At 32.6% G+C, this 22,127-nt stretch overlaps 1 protein-coding gene across 2 annotated transcripts in view; it reads right to left on the bottom strand.

Annotated features, from left to right (window-relative positions):
* The window catches only part of LOC132700405 (ras-related and estrogen-regulated growth inhibitor-like), a 234,082-nt gene that overhangs the window by 210,924 nt on the left and 1,031 nt on the right, over positions 1-22,127 (bottom strand). The window contains exon 1 of one of the 2 annotated variants that reach the window (XM_060667705.1): positions 15,884-16,405. The exons of the other annotated variant lie outside the window; for it this stretch is intronic. Within the exon in view, the coding sequence (XP_060523688.1) occupies positions 15,884-15,944 (61 nt within the window). The 5' untranslated portion in view covers positions 15,945-16,405. Of the gene's footprint in view, positions 1-15,883; positions 16,406-22,127 lie in introns of those variants that run through there. 2 annotated transcript variants of the gene reach the window in all.

Here is a 22,127-nt window from a genome sequence, read left to right as displayed (position 1 = left end):
TTTACATGGGAAATATATTTTATTTGCTTGTAGAACTTGAAACATTATTACGATTAAACAAAACAACCGCATTTAATGTTATTGTTAATTAGTAGCTAGTCTTGCAGAAATTAATGTTTACAGAATAATAATAGATTGTTTCGTTATTATCTCGTTGTACGTGGAACACATTGCATACACATCAGTATTTTTTATTTTCGTTTATGTAAGTAGATAAGTCAAAGCTGTGATCGACAAAAAAGAATTCTTACATATTTTTCTAGGAATTGAAAGGGAAATTGCCGCATTTGCATATTCATATTTTTCTGATTTAGTTATGGTAATTTATTAATACGTTATTTAAGCTATTTATTCATGCTGGCGCACGTAATTCATCGCATATCTAAATAGTTTAACACATAAACAGTTGTCTCGTTTAGAAATGAAGACCCTGACATTTACACAATGACGCCCTTTTTATGTGCGGCAGAATTGCACTCCTGCAAATAATCCGACTTATTTGACAATTAACATTGTTTGGTAAGACATTTTTTTATTTGCCAAATTTGGCCAAGGTTATATGATGCGTATAAATTGATCAAGATGCAGTACTATTTCTTCTTTCTATTATGTATACAGGGTATTCTAAGAAGCTGTTACAAACTCGGGGGGATGTAAGTGGATAAAGCCAACGACTTCTGATAAAATAATAAAGACAATTAACAATTTAAAATTGCTACAATTAGTTGGTCACCATAATAAACGCCACATCTAACAAATTTATCGCTGTCTAAGTAACATTCAGAAATGTAATCTTCAAAAACCTTATAGACAACCTTTGTGTACAAAATTTACAATAAATAAATGAGAATCTAGATGATAATTTTCATCTTCATTTGTTTTATTTATATTATCAAGACATTAATTAATCTTTCAGACGGAGGTAAAGAAAAAAAGCTATTCTCCATTAATAATTTTACTCTGTGCTTTTTTTGGAGCGTTGTCTGCCGATATCCGATCCTTCAATAGCGTGACGGTCTGATTTTCACTGTTATTAAATATTAGTAATAAATCTTATATATCTCACACACAAGATGATCTAAACTAGCTTTATTTCATATAATATTAATGGGAAAAAGGTAATGAACGGCATATCATAAATATAATCATATGTGGTCACCGTGATTTTTCAATTTAGCGCGTAGGTTTCCAAAAACATAACAATTTTACTATATTTAATTCCCTTAATAACCAAATACATATACATTGTCTGAAACCACATTAACGATTTACCGGTATCCACATATTAAATCATCAGACATCAAGCATCAAAGTGTATAACCAAATATATTTCTTCTTGTGACACGAATTCTTCATGGATTTTCTAAGAAAAAAGTCTTATCATTATTGCACCTTCTTATCCTTTAAGTTAGATTAAACCAGTAGAAATAAACTGCCAAAAATCTCTAACGATCTGGTATGTGTCAAATAGGTTATTCAAGACAAAAATTTTATCGATTTTTCATACTTTTATCCTATGAACACAATTAATACAATGTCGCGATTCTAAAAGTTAAAGAAATTGAGTCCTACGTTGTATGCACTCGTTTCCACTGCCCCTATGACTCTAACATGGTTTTCCTAATAGGCCTAGCTCCGCGATCTGTTATCCAGCACTTCGTTATTTGGCCATATTTACCCTCTGCTGCGGTGAATTTTGCAGAAGAGGAATGAAAATTGATTTTTGTTCATTTTTTATTTCAGTTTGCCTTTTTATGGTGCGTATTACGTTTCTATACTTACTTATTGTTGATGTCATCTGAACGTAGAATATTTTTTTTTGTATTTAGATATGCTGTAAACATACACTGTATTATCAAATAAAGAAGGATCTACCTGTCTACCCAACCTTTTATTACTATTTTTTGCCTTATTTGACTATTTCTGTTGTCTATTCCTGTTTCAGCAGGGATTGACGCATCGGACGCCAATGAAATTGTCACGGTTCAGTACGACGAAGCGAAGAAGATGAAATATTGAGGACAACGCAAGGTATGCAACATATAGTACGGTCATATCCGGTGCAGAGTTTCGTGAAATTCAGGTGGATTTGTTTCTGGTTAGTCATGTGGTCATGATTTTATCGGGCTTCGGGGTTTTCGAACGGCAACGCCCGCTCCATATCAAATGCCAGTTTAAAGTTTTGCTAAGATTTCTATTCCGCAGGATAAATGGGAACCTCTCCGTACGCCGTTAATGAAAACTCGAAGCCCTTGATTTAATATTACCAGAAATAGGTGTGGTCGTGGGGATAGTGAAAGATTGCTAGGATGAACACAATGAATTAGTCGATCCAACAACATCGACAATTTATGTAAATACCGTGACCCTAATCATGTCATTAATGCTGGGATGTCAAGGTTGCAATGCAAAATTAATTGTTGATATTGAAGATGAATTGGCAATAGGCATTCATTCGTGCCGTAACTCATTAATGACAATTATCAATGCAATTATATTAGAAAATGACAAAATGTTTGCCTCCGGCCATAAGCTTTGTTTAATTATTTGCAAATTTTACGACGAAAAAGTTGTAAATCTCATCTGAGCTACCATGCATTAAAAATGCAATTAACGGGATACCATAATTAGCCCACCTATCGTGCAAATGCGATTCACAAAGAGTCTAGACGGCTAGTCAAAAAGACCGCAAACGCTGTGGAATTTTGGTGTACCAATACGTACCTAAACTTGTGTGTCAGAGTGTTATAATAATTAATATTAACTCACCCCGCACATTAAGTGCATCCATAATTGAAAGAAGTTTCTACAAGTAAATCATAAGGTCAGAGGACCCTACTAAATGCAAGCTAATGTGTGAAATTTATAGGCATGCGCAGAAGACCCTATACTGATTTTTAAAACTCATTACAAATGCTAATTTTTTAACATGCGAAAATTAATGAGACTTTCCAATTTCTTTTTCTACTCCCTTCTGCAAAGTACTTAATTATACACCAATCTAGAGTGCGGAAAGCTTCAATCCCCATGGATCCGAGCCACTTCACCACTCGCTGCGCGCCACATAAACTTGTGACTCAAATACCGTTTGCCACAGATGTGAAAGATGACATGAAATTGACACAAGCGTCCCATGACACATTAAAATCTTAGTAATGTAAAAAATAACCATTTTTGGACTGTAAGCAAAAATATTAACTATCATCCTACTAACACAGTAACAAAGCAAAAACATACATCTGGGAAAATATAAATATCCATAAGACAAAATCTCTGCGATCTACTAAGGAACGGCATCATTTAGGATGCGCTAAGAGCGTCCCTGCAGCATGCTTCTAGTTTTTTAGATGTTTGCATAAAATTTTTTTACACTTATTCATTGGGTTGCCAACTTACATTAAGTGAAAAATATAGAAAGGAATAAAGGAAGGAAGCTCAACAATTTTATATTTAAATTCCACATTTCATTTTACAATTCATTATTTGTTAAGAAAAAGGATTAACAAAACTAATAAATTCTATTAAAATAAAAAAACAAATACAAAATCAGATCGATTTAAATCATCCTAAAATATAACGAATGTTTAGTATTTTTAATTTTTCTATTTATGCGTTCTGAGGATTTTTTTTTTAAATAATAGGTATTTGACTTTTGAAAATTGAAATTTGTTAAACTAAATACTAAATATAATAATTAAACAAAATATCTTAAATCGTAAATCAATTATATTCACAAAACCCTTAACCATCTCATACTTTCATATTTTGCATTAAATATTTAAAAAACCACAGAAACTCGACAAATTAACAATTTATTTTGACTATTTTATATTTTTATAGGAAAAATACTGCCTTAAAACATTTTATTTTTGCAAATGGATGTTTCCAAGACATCTTGGGGAAAACACGCTAGAAATGTTTCGTTTGAAACGTTGCAGGGATGTAATGTTTAATTTTGTTAAATTGGACTTAAACAGGATTATAGCATATTTTGTATACGACGCATGATAAACTAAAAACTGTCCGGCCTTCCGCTGCGACATGATCTTCTTTTGTAGCACAGTCCTTAGTATTCCCTCCCCTATCAGAAATAATATCTTCCATAAAAGAATTTTTTTCTACACCCTTCTGTAAAATGCCTAATTATACACCAATCTAGAGAGCGGAAAACATCACTTTATCACGTCAGTTCGGTTTCCGATGAATCCGAGCCACTTCGGACATTTCCGGAGTATTACCGCACGGGTGTGGGACCAATCGAATGGTTTCGGAGATTTTACCTAACGGCTCCAATTTTGACGTTTGTCGTGTATGGCGGTTGTGTCAGTGAATCTATTCATTTTTTTGCAAAAATGTACCCAGAAACTAACAGGTCGTAGAAAAAGTATAGTATGTAAGACCTTTGGCAAACTTTTCAAGTCACTCGAAATGAACATCATTGGAGAAAATACGTTTTACTGATGAAAGAAGAATGTAATTGTGAGAACAGGAAGGAAACGCAATTTTTCCGCACAATGCAGTCGCGGATTTAATATGGTTTGGTTAAGAACTGGCTGGAAAAATCTTAACAGCAATATCTGCTTTGTGGCAGCTGTATTGCATACGATAACTTTGTGATAACGTATGAATCATTCCGCAAAAATGTACCTTGAGAATGACTAATCCAATACATCTGAAGCGAAAAATATGATCACGAAATCCAGCTTCGCACTGAATTGGAAAATTCAGAATTGCTGCAGGGGAAAAGTAGAAACGAATTCTTCACGAACCAAGTTCTGCAGAGCATTTTTAGGAGGTTACAAGCTACTGTTTGGACCAGAGTAGGGCACATAAAATATTAAGTTCGTTTATCATCCATCCTTAAAATATTGTTGTTTTTCTTATCGTTCCTCTTTTCTAATAAGTCCGACACCCCAATCACCTACAAATCCATTGCAAAAGTCTTGGCACTAAAAAACCCACAAAGTATTAAATGAAAATATAAAGACATCAATTTTTCAAAGAAACTTCCACAGGCTACTGCAATGCTTTTTACAAAACTTCTGGATTCCTCCCGTAAAAAGTATAAAGACATCATTTTTTTAAATGTATTCTAAGAAATAATATAAATACAAATTTCAATCAGTTTCCTAGTTAATGAGCGAAAATTATCATTAGCAATATATTTTGAAGAAGATGGCACATCACGTTCAATATCAACGAATAATTCGACCCTCAAAAAAAAAAAGAAACTCATATTCTACAGTCAAAATGCTTTGATCGAGTCACAAAAAAACGTCTCTGGATAATGTCGTTTCTTGTACTGTTTATTTTCGGTACTAACACTGACAAGTAGACAAAAGCCAACCCTACAGATGTATAATCGCACAATCATTTCTGTTGATACTGTCCGCAGATTAGAAAGGAACTACCGCTAAATAAGGTTAGCTGAGATCTTGGGAATAAAAATAATTAACATGTTTTCTTCAATAACCATTCTTGGGGGATTCTGGTGACAATCATGAAATTAAATAAAAAATAATTCTTACAGACATGGAAAATTTACTTGACTTTTTTAACTGCTTAAAATGTATTTCATAATAGCAATCATAAAGCGAATTGGTGTCTACTGATCCAAACTTGTCAAAAAAAATTCTATCCAAACTCAATCAACGGGATTTCGAATACAGTTTCTCAAAAAAAATTATTTGTTTTACGTTAGAATTTATTTGCATTTTTCAATCAAGAACCAGAATTCTTGATCTCATACTCAATTTACGATAAGCTGGTGCATGCCGATTGGACATTTATTGAGAACATACAGGATGTTGAACCAAAATTAGGGACATCATGTAAAAAGGTAGGCGTGGTAAATTATTTAAAATTCACAAGTATACGGCAGCTTAACTAGATCAAGCAGATTAAATAAATTAAGCATTTCGAAGTTATACACAAAACTTTGAAAGTAAGACTAAAACTGACCCTGCATACTGACGCTCTTTCATGGAGTCTAAAAAAACTACCACAGATACTTCCAACATATTTCATGTTAAGTATTTTTAATTCTTTGTCCAGTCCCAAATAAGTAAATTTGAGTTCTCTTCTTTTGGTAATTTATGTGGGAATATTACAGGTTTCTCCTTAAGTGAAGTCGTTGATTAAAATTAAAAACCTAAAGTCTAAATCTGTACATTTAGACGTCTAGCTTAAGGGAAAGCATTATTCCCATTCCGTATGTTCTCCCTGAGGAAAGAACGAAATATTTTACATTTAGATATACTGCGCAGAATTGTAGCAAGTTAACTTTGTCACTCATGCGCAGACAGCAAGACAAAATATCACATTTTACTTATCGAAACTTCGAGGCGACGTTATGATATATTCCCCTATGTACCAAAAATGCGAAGCAACATGCTCGGTTAGTATCAATTATTTCCAAGATGCCAAAGATATTCAGTCAATTCGATGATGATAAATTCCAGACTAGTGTATTCACAGGATATAAAAGGAAAGTCGAATGCAGTGTAAAAAAAAAGAATACGAGAAATGTCAAATGTCTCTCTGCATTAAGAAACATGGAAACAGTGTGACAAATAGAGATGACTACCGAAATATCAGTGTCTAACCACTTTCTTTGGATTTGGAGCGATGGAATGTTTTCGTAGATATTCTGTCCCGTATAGTGTTGTGTCTTTTGACTAATGAATCCTTTGAAAATGGCGTTTTCCCAGACCAACTTAAGACAGCTTTAATAAAACCGCTCTATAAAAAGGGAGATCCAGAAATAATTACCAATTATAGACCAATTAGCCTTTTGCCCGGGTTTTCCAAAATATTTGAGATAGCTATTTGCAAAAGACTCTTAGAGTTCTATAATAAATATAAAATGTCCAACAATCAATAGCATGGTTATGTAGCTAATAAATCAACCGCTATATTTCAGTTTATAAAAACAATTTCAAAACACTTGGAGGGCGAAAGAATAGCTTTAGGTACGTGCTTAGATCTTTCTAGAGCATATGATTGTATAGACAGGGAGTTATTGCTCAAAAAATTGGATCTATACGGCGTAAGAGGTAATGTTCTAAAATTGTTTGAATCATACTTAATAGGAAGGAAACAAGTAAGAATAACCCAAAATGGCACTAGTTATTTTTCGGATATTAAGAAAAATGGTTTGGGCATAGCACAAGGTAGTATTCTTGGTCCAATTTTATTTACCATTTTTGTGAATGACTTGTATTTTGTAACACAGTCAGAAAAAGAGAGCGTAATATGCTATGCTGATGATACCAAAATGCTTGTAGGTGAAAATAATCTCACTGAGGTTAGTGATAAAGGCAACGATATTTTTACAAGGGTTTATGACTGGTTTCTAGGAAATAATTGATATTAAACAAAGAGAAAACGAATTTAATTATGTTTAGAACTAAATTATGTAGATTTGAAATACAATTAGGAATAGGGATAGGTAAAGAAAATATTAGTATTGTAAATAGCACTAAATTCTTAGGTTTACAAATTGACGAATTTCTTGATGGGTCTGAACATATTGATTATCTGCTAAATAAATTAAATTCAATTTGTTATGGAATTAGAGTAGTTGCAAATTATATGAATAAGGAAACTTTAAAAATTTTGTACTTTGCCAACTTTCAGTTGCGCATGAGGTATCTTTTGGGGTGGTAGTGGTCAACTACAGAAAATTTTCCTGGTTCAAAAGAAGACTCTTCGCACTGTTAAAAAAATGCAATTTAGAGAGAGCTGTAGAGGGGTATTCGAAGCTGAAGGTATTTTTACTGTATATGCTTTATATATTTACGAAGCATTGATATTCTTTTTTAAAAATCGAAAGGACTTGGAACTACAGATATTTCATAGATATAATACCACCACCCTAAATGTAAATTACCCTATTCACCGTTCAACCTTAACTGAAAGGAGTCATTATTATTATTATTATTATTATTACGGCTTGAATTTTGACGTTTGTCAATAAGGTCGGACCGATCACACGTCAGTGAATGTATGTGTGAATGAAACTAGTGACTCAAATGTCGTTTATCAAACTTGTTGCGTAATGTACTATTTCCGGGTATCTGAAAAAAACCAGACCTGAAAGGGTTAAGAATTAACATAAAAAAAATTGTTTCTTATTACAGTAACACGCACAATGCCAAATGGAACGTGCAAGAATGAGGAATGAGCAATTCAGTTCTTCTAATCTGTTTTGTCGCAATTTTCTAACCTCGCCAGGTGACTGCTGTGATTGATTTAAATGACACTAACGGCCTGATTCAATTTCTTCTACGAAAGGTTGTAACGAGTCGCCAATAAAACCTCCAAAAAAACAAATTAACGAACAAGACGTACTTGGTGGTGTTGGTACCTGCTCGGGAAACCGTTAGAAACACCAGGAGTTATTTTAGTCTAGCCAAGAGAGCACATTTTTCTGTCAAAAAAATATCGAGAAAGCAGCCAACGGAAAGACGGCTTCGGGTTAAGAAAGGATATGGGCGTTCCCGTGTTCACGGCTTGATTACGGTGGAACGTTTGCGTTAATAATTTAAATAATAGCTATTATGAGCGGCCGATGTGTCAAAAAATTATTAAGTCGTGCACACGCATATTACGCCTAATACTGTCCCGACGTTTGGGCGCCGTCCATTTTGCGAAACCCAATTAAACACGTTTTTTTCGTTTTCGAAACGCCGAAGACATTTCGCGCGGCACGCCATTTTTGCCGTCGCGCACTGGTATTTGTTACAAGTTTAAAGCGCTCGACACCGTTAATTAACTGCTGGAAGTGTCGAAATCCGCATTATTGACATTGGAGTGCCGCCGGGCACCGTCTCGGGGTCCCTCGTTTTCCACATTTCCGTCGACACACGGACCAGTTTATCATAACGCGCCTTTTCCATCGTTTAAATGCAAATGTTTATGGATGACCGTGGCGTGGCGCCGCCGGTATGAGACGCTAAAATAATTTTTCTCTAGAAACTAGATTTAGTCGAATGATAATAGACCCCCTATTTACTTTAATAGCGACATCGACTTTTCTTAACGAGAGACGCCGGTATCGAGGAAATATGTGTTCTATTAGAACTATTCACAATTGAATAGACAAAAGTGACTCATCAAAAATAACGTTCGGGAAATTCTCAGCGAAAAATCGGAAAAGTTTTTGTTTTGCAATTTGGACTGAATAAACCTGATACCAAAAGCAAATTGTTTGTTTGAGATTGAGCTATCAGTAAAGAAAAAACTCGTGAAATCTAGTGTTCCAACTGTGTAGAACCCGTAGCATTTGTGAAATATTTGTCAAATAATAACGAATTTTTAAAACGTTCTTAAGAGTTTGGAGCAAAACTATTCAGCGAACGGCTAAAAAATGGAACAAATTCATTTAAAAATCAGGTATTGGATTTCAAGAAAAATGCTCGCTCGAGTTCATCATATTTTTTTCTTGCGCACCTTTTGCAGTAGAAAGAAAATATACGGGATCAGTAGTCGTCAATACCAAGTTCCTTTTTTAAAAACAAAACGTGGATTCATAACTAGACAGTACTGTACTCTGCAGTCGGGATCGTCTTGGTTCCTGTAGTAACGTAATCCTGTACGGATGATACTTTTTTGTTTTTAATACACGCAAAGCTGCTCGTTGACTAATAGCATTCTGATTTATCCTTAACTTCTGATAAAATGTTTTTTCTTGCATTCTCATTAGTTTTGGACGAACTGCCCGTAGACGATCTTTTACGGGCCCTGTATCCATAAATTTTCTCTCAGTTTTTCTCACTGTGAATATTGTAATGGGCCTTTCTGAATATTTTGCGTTAAACAAATTAAAAGTTTCTTCTACAGTTATCGTTTTGTCTCCATATTCAATAACAATGAAAATTTCAATTTTGTGGGTATTTCATTAGGATGCGTGATATTCACTTGTTTTAATGACACAAATGTGATGGTAACAATTTAAGAACTTGACTGGTACTAGCTACTTACCTGTTCGTTTCAAAATTTAAATTTGTTTTTTATTCTTTTGCTCATAAAAAGTAAGATATAGGTATGTTACATGAAATTAGACACAAAATCCGAAAATTGATTTCAAAAATGGCGTTCCATTTAAAAAAAAACGAACTTAATATCAACATCTACTTTTTCACGGACACTGTATGTTTCTTTACTGCCAAAAATGCGTAAGAAAATTTACTTAAAGTTTTAATTTAAATCGCCTTTAAAATCTATGTATTTGAGGTGAGGTATATATGTTATGTTAAATTACGTTAAGTTTTATTATATTCCGTGTAGTATATACATACATTTTATAGCAGATATAATCATATTTACTTACTTTAATTAATAAACAAATTAATTTAAAAAAATACCAATAAGTGATCAGATTTTAACCTTGCTTGTAAATTGTCTTGCTTGGTTGTACCCAAACAAATTTTGTCAAATTGCAGGATATCCCCCATTCGTTTGTTGAATTCATGTTTGAAATTTAAAAAAGTCACTTATGTAAGGTATTAGGTGAGATCTAATATGTTAAACAACACAAAGAAACAAAATTTTTTAAAAAAATCGAAAACAGTAATCTTTTCCACTTTTTCAAAATTAAATATAAAAATAATTTCTCGGTTGTGGAAATTCGAGAAATCCTTATAGTGTGAAATTTGGTATACCAATTTTGGATAGTTTCGGTGATTTGCCCCTCATTCAACACCAAGTTAATACCTATATAAATATGATCCTTTATCAGTTAATTGTAAATGGCGATTCCACAAGAATGCCGGTGTTCATTTTTATCGTTTATAGTTGGCGGCACATTGTTTTCCAGATTTTTGATATAATGTCATTGAAGTTTTGTCTTGTCGAGGAATTTGATGGTGTTTTTTTGTGAATAGATCGTGGAAATTGAACGAGAGGAACCGAATTCTATCAAATGAACATTAATAATTTTTGTCACAACACTTCCACTGTTGCGTTACATTAAATCACAAGTCTACGAGCACAAACTCCGATTGGAACTATATGATCGGGTTATGGTGAATTTCATTCATATAAAAATGGGCGGAATAACTGCCTGTAAGGCCATTATATGCCCGATACTGTTTTTTACATTTCAAACCTCAAGATTTTCTGAAGCGAATGGTAAAGTTACAGCTTTTTCAAATCCGGCGTTCTTATTGAATTACCCTTTATTTAAATTAATTGCTTTGAGTACTGCCATCCCAATCTCATCTCCATCTTTGTAACCATATTTTTAAATTTTAAATCATACATCTACTGGATATACAGGGTGAAAAATTAATAATTTGAAATACACTAGAATCCTGAGTTTAAAATATCAAGATTTAACTCGATCCACTTAGACGAAAGGCGTTTCTTTTTTATATTTTGGTGTTGTTAAAATTGCGCTTTTATTTAGATGACCAGAAATAGTTTTTTAAATGTTGAACACATTTAGTTAAAATAAATTGCAGTAGATATTCTTTCTTGTTAACACGAATTAACTTTTAATTTGCCTTAATTTGCATTTTAATCGGAAGCGTACATATAAAGTATCGGAGAATCAAAAAATTGTACCAAAATGATAATTGCACCAGTGGCGTAAAATCTGGAGCTTCACTTGTAGTCAAAAACATTTGTTTCGCATAATCTTGTAGATAACCTACATTTTAAATTTTAATTAGCGCAAGTATTAATGATTACAATGTCAATGCTTCTTGCTATGCGTATCGTAGCTGCAGACGCACACGAGTGCCAACATTTGTTGAGCAATATTTTCTCCATCGATTACAATTATCATCGCTCGGTTTCCAATACCTTAATTCGTTGTTTGAGATAGTAAATCGCGGGATAAGTGCATAAGTAGAATGCAACGCGCCAGCGTTCCTCTTTCACTATCGATTTCACTGTTTTAAGCCGATTAAAATCTGATTTAAGATCTGAAAACCCCCACATTTTACTATATTAAAGTGTTCGTATAACGGGACTTTTCCGGCATTCGGAAACGCTCCAGTTCTACTCTCCAGCAAATAGATTCGATGCATTCCCCCTTAAATTAACCACGAAGAACGCGACAAATATTTGCAATCAATCTCTATTAAAAATGATGATGCAATTTAAAGCAAGTTTTTTTGAAATTTTAAGCAATCTTAAATATGTCAAAAATCTTTGGAAGTTTATTACATTGTTGTCAAGATGTGCAATTCATATTTATAAAAAATATAACAAATATGACATAAGGCAATTTATTCCCAATAAAGCCTAAAGACGAGCCCAAATATAAATCCTACTATATCAATTTGTTGCTTTTTACTTATATTTTTGTCTTTGGCATATTACTGGACAGATTTAGAGAATAATTACAAAAATATACGAAATTTTTCAACAACCTCCAATAAAAAGCTGGTGATGACAGATATAGGAAATCAAAGAACAAATTATGAACTTCATTTGTTTTGTTTGAAAAATGTGGACCTTCTGTATCACCCGGTATGTATTTTATGTTAGACTTTAACAGAACAGTTCATACTAGCTGGATATTATAAGTTAAAATTTACTTTTCCGACTAAACCAGGAGTTTAAGAAAATAAAAAAAAGGAAATACCTTTTTTTGTTGCTGAACTTTAGCAAATTGACGAAGAGAATTTTTGAAAAATTAAAATTTAATAAAACATATGCCCGTTGGAGGTACAGGCCGTCTCTTCCGACGATTTTCAAAATAATTGAAATTTAGTAGAGCTGGTATACTTCAAAAACTCAACAGACTTTTGAGGTGGTGCTCAATTTAAGGGTTAAATTCAACTTTTCCGCGCACAGCCTCACAGAGGGTCAAATTGAGTATCAACTAGCCCGAATTACATCACCCTGTAGGCATTGAAAAACATTTGACAAACCTAAATATTAATTATTTTCATAATTGCCTTAAAAAACTAAAAAAGAAAAACACAAAAAGTCACAACATTTTGCCGCATTGTCGCAAAAAGGAATGTATGTGTGTATGTTTATATAAAATTTCAATATTAAAAAATTGTCTTCCTAAAGCTTTTAAAGTCTTGCTACACTGTACACAATGAATTCAAAAATCTCATACTTCCGATTGAAACATAAATTTGCTTGCACCTATCATGTGACAATTGCATTACAAAGCATCTACTTCCGATGTAACCGTAAGTATGAGAAAGTTAACAGTATTTACATTAGGAAAAGGATATAGATACACTTACTTTTTTCTTGGAAAAGATAAGAAACAAATCAAGAAATCAATGTTTTAAGGTAAGTTTTGACTCGAAACAGACAGACGGACAGAACTCACTTCCTTTTATATTATAACAAAGAACGGCTACGGTTTACGCGTCATCAGTCGAAAACGTTTTTTACAGATTTTCTATATAAACATATAAAGTAATTACCATGTCATTTGGCGTATTTGCATAGTCAATGTCTTTTCCGGTACTTACAGCCGCATTTTATAGGTTTATATATACCATATACGGTTTTCCTTTAATTCATAAAAATGCGGCTGGCGCATTTGCGACTGTATTTTGTGAAACTTGTCCGTTAAAAAATATTATTTAGATAGATGCATTTGCCTTGGCATTTTGCTTATTGCGCAAAACAATAACCGACACACGAGGTGTTGATTGAAATGGAAATATGGAACGTTGCATTGTAAGGTTCCTCTGCGATTTATCAACACATTTTTCGTTAAAATAATCAAAATTTTTCATACTCTTCTTTTTTTCTAAATTATTTTGATAGAAAATTATTCAATATTGAAGAGGCTGCTCCAGTTATCAGTGTAGTGCAACTGCAGTTACGAAAAAGTTATTAATAGTGAAAATATTCGGATAAAAAATAAATTGCCCAAAATTTTAAATTAGAAAATATATCGAATGACACCAAATGTATCAACAGTTTTCAAATTTAGTAATTTACTAATAAAAATTAAAATCAAGCCAAACAGTTTGAAATGAATCAAACGATACTGAAACGTTGAGATAAAAAACGGAGGGGAAACGGGATATATGCTCCAGATTAAAAATTATATTTTGGTATTTTTTAACCAATTAATTAACAACGCGCCTATTTAATTAAAAATTACGGAAAATGCGAAACATTAACACCATATTTTTGTTACACCAATTTTACGTTCATTCAATTTCTTTAGATATGAAGATTCAGAACTTCCGACACTTCAGATAGTCACATTATACATTGTATTTAAATCTGTAGATTTCAAGAACTGTATCAAAAAAAAATTGTAAATAAACACACAAAAAATTGCGCCATGGAAGACCTGTATTTTTATAGTCTTTTTGGAAATACGTCTAAATTAAAACCATTTACATACGATAGCTTAATGTGTGTTTAAACCCTATCAAAGTGAATAAGTGTACAGTGTATCAAAATACTTGTTAAGCGAGAGTCTCCAAATAGTTGTGTTGTATAACAAGAGCCATGACAATGCAACAAAAGCAAGCTAAAAATACCACTGTTATAACATTAACCTAATTGTCGTAATCGCAATCTAAAAATTCAAATGTATTAAAAAAATTCCTATTTTCCAAAAACCACGCGTACTGTACTTTGTTCTTGATTCAAACGCTTTTCCACCATATTTTCAATACTAGAAAAAACATATCAAATGGCTATTTTGGAAAATAGGGAAAATGTTTCGATAGGAGACCTCAGTAATAAGTGCTATAAGTCAGGACTGGCTAATGTTTTTTGGTTTGAGGGTATATTAAAAATTTATTATAATTATGTATATAATATATACTATTAGAGTTATTCTAGCCAACAACAATAAATAAAAAATATAGGCTAAGATCACTATAATATTCTAACAACAATTCATAGAAACCACCATGAACCCAATAAAATCCGACTTTGACGTTTTGACCTTGGCTTTGACAGGCGTTTTTGCACACTATTTTGAATGACATTCACGATTACTAGAAGAAGAGTAATGTCTCAATGATCAGTTTACTTTTGCATATGCAACTTTTTCCAACAATCACGAAAATATTTATAATCTGTTATAGCCATTTCATACTACCAACTTGCAAACAAGAAAGTTATTGACCTGAATCCAAATTGTAAAAAAAAAAATTAATATAACTTGAAAACAAAAGACTATAGCAAGTTCTGGTTTTCAACAATTTCTTCTAAAAAAAAGAAAAAGAATGTACAATAAATTTTCCAATAGCTCTTATAGTTACCAAGGTCTTCTACAGAACCATCACCCTATACAATTTTAAGAATTACTTTCTTTTAGACGGTTATTAGAAGTTAATTACGGAATTCCTGATACTCTATCAGCACCCACGGATTTGGCATCAGACAATGAGCGCACAATAACTAATTGCAATTCAAAAATCCCGTTGCATGTTAAAAACAACAATTTTTACTTAATGTATATTTGAGTTCCTGAAATCCCACTAACATCGAAATAATTTTATTACTTTCTGTTACGAGTAAGCCATCGATTGCAAATTCTATTAAAGGTCATTCAAACGTTTTTCAAACCAAGTAGCGATAGAATACGTTAACAACACCACTATTCCAAAAAATTGCAATACATATTTACAGCCAGCTTAACCTCTAAAATAATGTTTATGTAAGCCAGATGAAATGCAACTATCTACCGACTGCGACCTTGACCGGAATCAATCGCTCAACGTGAATCTACTTAAAACAGAACCAGGATTATTCGGTCGCGAACTTCCTCTTTACTTGGTAATACGAAAATTTTCTTTGTATCTACTTTATGTCACGTTAACTCACTGCAAATTGTTATAAATAAATTCGCTTTGTTTTCGAGAGTAAAATATTTCAATGATTTGCCGCTAATCCAAAACTTAGGTTAACTTATTGATTGTAATTTACTTACCGGATTTTCCGACCCTCGAGCTTCCAAGCACGACAACTTTGATTCTGTTGACATTCGTCATGTCTCGTCACACTCAAATTACTTACTGATGATAATTAAATCAATAAAATTGTCTCGCGGTACTCACATTCCGTCACAGCTACTATTGAACCCGATCGAAAACGTAGAAAAAAAAACACTACTTAAGCCGATGCTCGTAGATCCATTTAAATCTAAACACGGTCGAGTCAAGGCACAATTAATAACACAATCTTAGGCTTAAATCAAGGTCACGCGATGCTACTGTTCGCACCAACGAAAACAAATGAAAACTCGCTGTTGTCGCAGTTTTTCGCGTTAAGAATCGAGTAGCCTAAGTCCACTGAGATTCTTCTTCACTTCCTAATAGGGAAAACAAGTGCGTTCGCGTGTCAAGTACCGGACAAGACCGAATATGCCAAGGAGTAACGTTAACATTGACTGGTTACCGGCTAGTACGATGTCTTGCGTACTTCTGTTGTGCCAAGGTACTTGCTGCTGCTCCGCGAGCTTGACGTTTCGAGTCTGCAGTCTCCGATATTCGTTTGTTTTTACTAAGTGCCTGCTATGATCCCACTTTACTCTCTCTGTGTTCCCGCCACAGCTTCCTTTTGATTTTTTTTGTTTGCCCCTGCTGAACGTACTGCGTGATGTACGAAGTTTAGAGATGGCGCTCTGTTTTTTTATTATTAATAATTACAATAATTGGAATCGTCACAAAAACTTTTATTTTAACTAAGCATATTAATATTAGTAATATTAAACAAATAAGACAATACGAAAAAAAATTAAAAGTTATAAACTAACAGAAGTCTTCAATTTTTGTTTTAATGGAAAAGAAGGGAAATGTGAAAATCGAAAACAAAAATTATTCGCTCAACAAATCTGCGCTAGGCTTACGTTTCTGAGAATTACAATTTCTCTTTGATATTCACTTTATTATATATTATATAGTTTTTGAATGTTGTTTTTTACGTGTAAAAAGCGATTAACACAAATAATTATTTAATTTAAAATTTAAAACATTTGTGTTATTTATTATACTTAATTACCTTATTCCATTGGACAATGTAGTTATGTGTAATAATATAATAACAATAATAAAGTGAATTTCTTATGAATACGTCCTAAGGATATATATATATATATATATATATATATATATATATATATATATATATATATATATATATATATATATATATATATATATATATATATATATATATATATATATATATATATATATATATATATATATATATATATATATATATATATATATATATATATATATATGTATATATATATATATATATATATATATATATATATATATATATATATATATATATATATATATATATATATATATATATATATATATATATATATATATATTCTCACGTATTGATTCACGGATGGAAAAATGTGATGACACTATACTCCGGGATATCATCCGTTCGCTCGTTGAACTCCGACTGGAATCCTGCATCCGACTGGAATCCTGCAAATCCTGCATCCGACTGGAATCTTGCAGACGTTTCGCCAAAATCTCACTTGGCATCTTCAATGCTCGCGCTCCGAAAACACTTCGAACACTCGTGTGGATATTTCTTGTGACAAAATGTGACAATTTTTTGATACAGCAATAACAACTTACGTTTGTAATTGCACTTAAAACAACTGCGATAACAATGGTTGCCATAGTAACTAACATTCATGGCATACTTGTAAAAATAAGCGTTAATCACATTTTTTATTAATCAAGAAATGTTTACTTTAAATCGGTATAACTTAGAAACGGGTAAAGTAAATAAGTTTGAGTAAATAACAAAAAAGTTTTTAAATAATATGTACTTTTGTATGCGCGTATTTACAAAGTCTCTGCAATCGAATAATTTTTCAACGCGTCGCGACGCCCAGCTCTTTGCAGGCGTCGAATTTTTTAAACTTTAGGAAATATCTACTTGACCCCACACTTTGACTACTTTTCACATAAATTAAATATTTCTTTTCGTTTTGGACTTATTGGCGTGCGGAGTTTTAAGTGAAAAACTCTGTATATATATTCCAAGAGGCGAAATTAAAGTGACACTTGCTTACCTAAACTATAACTACTGCATAGTAATTTTTCGTGTAATAAGAAGTAATTTACTCAGAACACTTAACATTTAAGGCAGCAGTACAATAGTGTATACATATATAAAAAGTAATGCAATAAAATAAAAACAAGAAACCTGTCAAAACACGAACTTCTAAAATTTATATCAATTCATTTGTATAATAAAAAGTGCATAACAAAGAAAAGCAAGACGAAGAAGAATCTGAAAATCAAATTTAAATCAGAATATGACCAATAAATGTAACTCCTGGCTTTAGAGGATTTAAATTGAATTTTTTCAAAGTTTCTTTTGAATTGTGTTTTTACACTAGATAGTCGAACTTGCTAACTTCTAATATATATAATAAATAAAGTCCTAAATGATAAAATAATGCAGAACATCGGTCATAGAGTTGGCGAAAATTGTACAACAGCTGGCAGAAAAGGTCATAACAGTAGATAAGGAATTGCATTTGCCATTTATATGTCTAGAAGATGCCTATGATACGTTACAGATTATTATAGAAATGTACAGAGACAACACAGTGCAGATTAAAAATGGACAGACACTTTCACCACCGATAAATGTCACCAAGGGATTGAGATGCAGTATGCCCCACTTACTATTTAATCTATGTGTGGCAGCTGTCACTTTATTGCACCACCCTGTATATAGGCGGTTTCTCAAATTAGATGCAAAGTAATGTTTCAAGAAGAAGCTTTTAAGCAGTCTTGTTTCAAAAAGCCACAACCATTTTCGCACAAATTTGTCGGAACACTTTTACTAAATAAATTCGATAAACAAAAGACAATAAATGCAAAGGTTGAATGTTAAAATGTCGACTATGTTTTCCGAATCTAAAGTTCCAAGCCACACGTTTTTCTCAAACGAAAATTGAAATCAACGTAACAAAATATATTCACGGCGATTTCACAACACGAAGCTCATATTTATATTTAGTTAAAAGTATATTAATACTGAATTTGTTATAAATCGTTTTTTCAAGCTAGAGCCTTAAAAAAGAATAATTCTAAACAAAAATTGCAATGTTCATTAATAAAAGAAATGAGCGAGCATTGGTCTTAATCTGTTTATTCCCAATTGCATTGGGAAAACTCTGATTAGCTTTAAATGCAGCGTCTCCCGTATCAAAAATGTGCTTGGAACACCTGGGAGCTACAAAATCAGAATATTAAGTATAATAATACACGACGATTTACGAAACGCCAAAAATAGTATAGGCGTTAGTTTTTATGCACGCCATATTGAAGTTTTGCGTTTTTAAAATCTAGATTAGAAAAATTATAAAACTAAAATTTCGTTGTATTTCTGTTCATTTTTCCTAAAGTGTTCTTGATATATCTTTTACCATACTGTGAAACTAAAACTTATTGCTCGCTTTATTGTCATTATTAGTTGTGTGTAAATAATGAATATGAAAAATGTTGCCTATGAAATGACGCAGAAACCGAGTAAGTGTACCCTCCATCAAAAAAGTCTTCTCCTATTAAATATTTTTTGTCAATCTTTTACTTTCTTAATAAAGTTTTATTCGGGTAGTAAAAAAATAACTGTTCGTGAAGAAGCATTCTTGGTTAGGAAACTACCTACTTCTCAAAGGTGGTCAACTACAAAATATGAGTAAAAAATGAATATTGCAAAACCTATAGTCGATGAGCTATAGGTGGAGAAAAAAAAAACAATTCACGCCTAATATTGAAACATTGGGGCCAATAGAGGGGCGTTATATGTTTCAACGGGATAATGAACCAAAACATCCGACTAAATGGGTGCAGAAATGGTTATTATATTGGTTCGGCAAACATGTGCGTACCCATCACCCGTCATCAGATATTATTTACTCACAAAAGTTAAAACGTCTCATATAAATTCCTGAACAAAATTAACGCAACGTCATAAAATTGTAGGCTGGTTCCTTGATAATATCATAGTTTTAGCTGATAATGATAAAAAGGTCATTTTACAGTTATACCGGGTGTAATAAAAATCTTGTGTTTTTCCGAAAAATCGTATCACCCTGTCGAGTATACTAGCAAACCAGAACATGTAACATTTGACGTTTGAAGGTAGCTCCAACTTTCGCCAACATTTTCTTTTTTGGTTTACTTCATTATCTCTGTTATTCAAGAAAATACGTCGTTTTATAGCGTAACATGTGTTTATAGACTTGCAGACAATAGACAACTGCCAAACAAAATTCGCCACATATTGTACTCTCTGGCCTTTTCGGCAATCTGTCTTAAAATGAATACAGCGTCTATGGTCGATCTATTTTGTCTGAATCAATGCTGTTCTTCGCTCATACCACTACTTGAGACTTCTTCTGCTGCTAATAATTTTGAAGTCGTGTTTAAGAAGCTGATCTGTTTCTTTTTTTGTATGAGGCAACTTCAAAAAAAAGTAGAGTAATTTAAATCAGCTGTCATAGAAGCTTTTCACAGATTCACATCACATTTGATGAGCAAATCCTGGGAGGTAAATTTATTTGTTTCGCTGCAGCACACATTATATGTTGATGGCTTATCAGGTAAGTAGGATTGAACGTACGAGTGTGACCTATATTTTTAAAGAAAAGTTCTCTATTATTTAAAATATTCTGAATAGCGCATTATAATACTACGCCTGTAATTGGCTGCGCCCCTCCTGTTTTTCAGTTTCAACATGAACACGCTGTTAATAGAAAGATAAACAGCAATAAAAGGCCGCACGCCATGGAGCAGACATATGCTAAATTTAAAGCCAAAAACAGTAAAAGCAAATTCCTAAAATATCATCAACTAATTTGGACTTGGACGGCTGACAATTGGACATTTATGATTACCGCAATTATATGACGTGACGAACACAGACTATGCGGAAATTATTTGGCATTTTAAAACACCAAAATATTTAAGCGAAAGCAGTTACACGTGACTTTTTGAGGAGTAAAAATACGAAAGGGCAACAACTAGCGTTTAATAATTTCTATTTGGTGCGGTTTGTACGCCTTATACCAAAAATTATGTTTATATTGGTAGATATGATAATTTCTAAGTTATCATGTATGTTTTCACCTTGCAATATATCTAGGTGCACCCAAGTAGTTAACGAACATACGCCAATTAAATAAAATAGTAAAACAAAAAAAACGATTATTGCAAGCTTCATATACTATATTGTGGTGCAATTGTTTTTAACATGCTGAGCTTGGCGACAACGTAATAAATTGCTAACTAAGATGGACTTCAAACTTTTATTTGGCAATCAATTTGAAATGTTTCCTAGTACCTATGGTAGGAGAATTTCTCGATAAGTAAATTAAAGCTTATTGCAGAACGTCGTATAATTCGTCTTGCAATTCACTCTCCGAATATGTGGCAATATTTATACAGAGTGAAAAGTAAGATGCGTGATTAGGAAAAGCTATATTTATAACACACAAATTTGTACGGTTAATGTAGCCATACAACAAAGCAAGCAAGCAAAGTAAGCAAACATGCAACAGCATAAAACAGTAGCGCTTGACTTGCAGGTGAACTTGGCTCCCGGATTTTTACGAACGCCTTCGAATGCTTTAAACTTTATATCTCGAATTTTTTTGGTTAGCGTTGGTTAGTTTTCATTCCTTTTTTTTTGGTTTTGATGTGTCTGTTTAAAATAGATGTTGGTGATAACAGATTTCACTTCGGGAGCCAAGTGCAGGTACATAAAACCCCTTATGCTCTTCTGCGATAGGAACGAGTAGTCCTCTAATATTAAAAGTTGACTTTATTACTGTGACATCGGTATTGGTTTTAAGAATTTATTTGTGGGATACCCGTCTTTGGTCTTAGCAAAGTGTCAGTGTTTCTGCATGGATTACACAGTGTAATCGGAATCAGTTATAAACAGTTATGGATTTGATGGTGAATAATTGTTTATTAAAAGCTTATCTAGACAAAGCTCATGAAAGAGTAAAACGTAGCAAACTTATATCTTAACTGAGTATTTGATTCAAATTAAAATAATATTATCTGTGGCAGATTCCTGATTACGAACACAAAAGGGAGGCAGCCATTATTATCTGGTTCCTCCGTTCCACAGAGTGCAGATATTATCTACGTACTTTTGTAGAAATAAAT

The sequence above is a fragment of the Cylas formicarius genome, unplaced genomic scaffold, assembly GCF_029955315.1.
Source record: "Cylas formicarius isolate icCylForm1 unplaced genomic scaffold, icCylForm1.1 PGA_scaffold_4__25_contigs__length_36172078, whole genome shotgun sequence".
Taxonomy (NCBI): Eukaryota; Metazoa; Arthropoda; class Insecta; order Coleoptera; family Brentidae; genus Cylas; species Cylas formicarius.
This window is presented reverse-complemented; position numbering and strand designations above follow the sequence as displayed.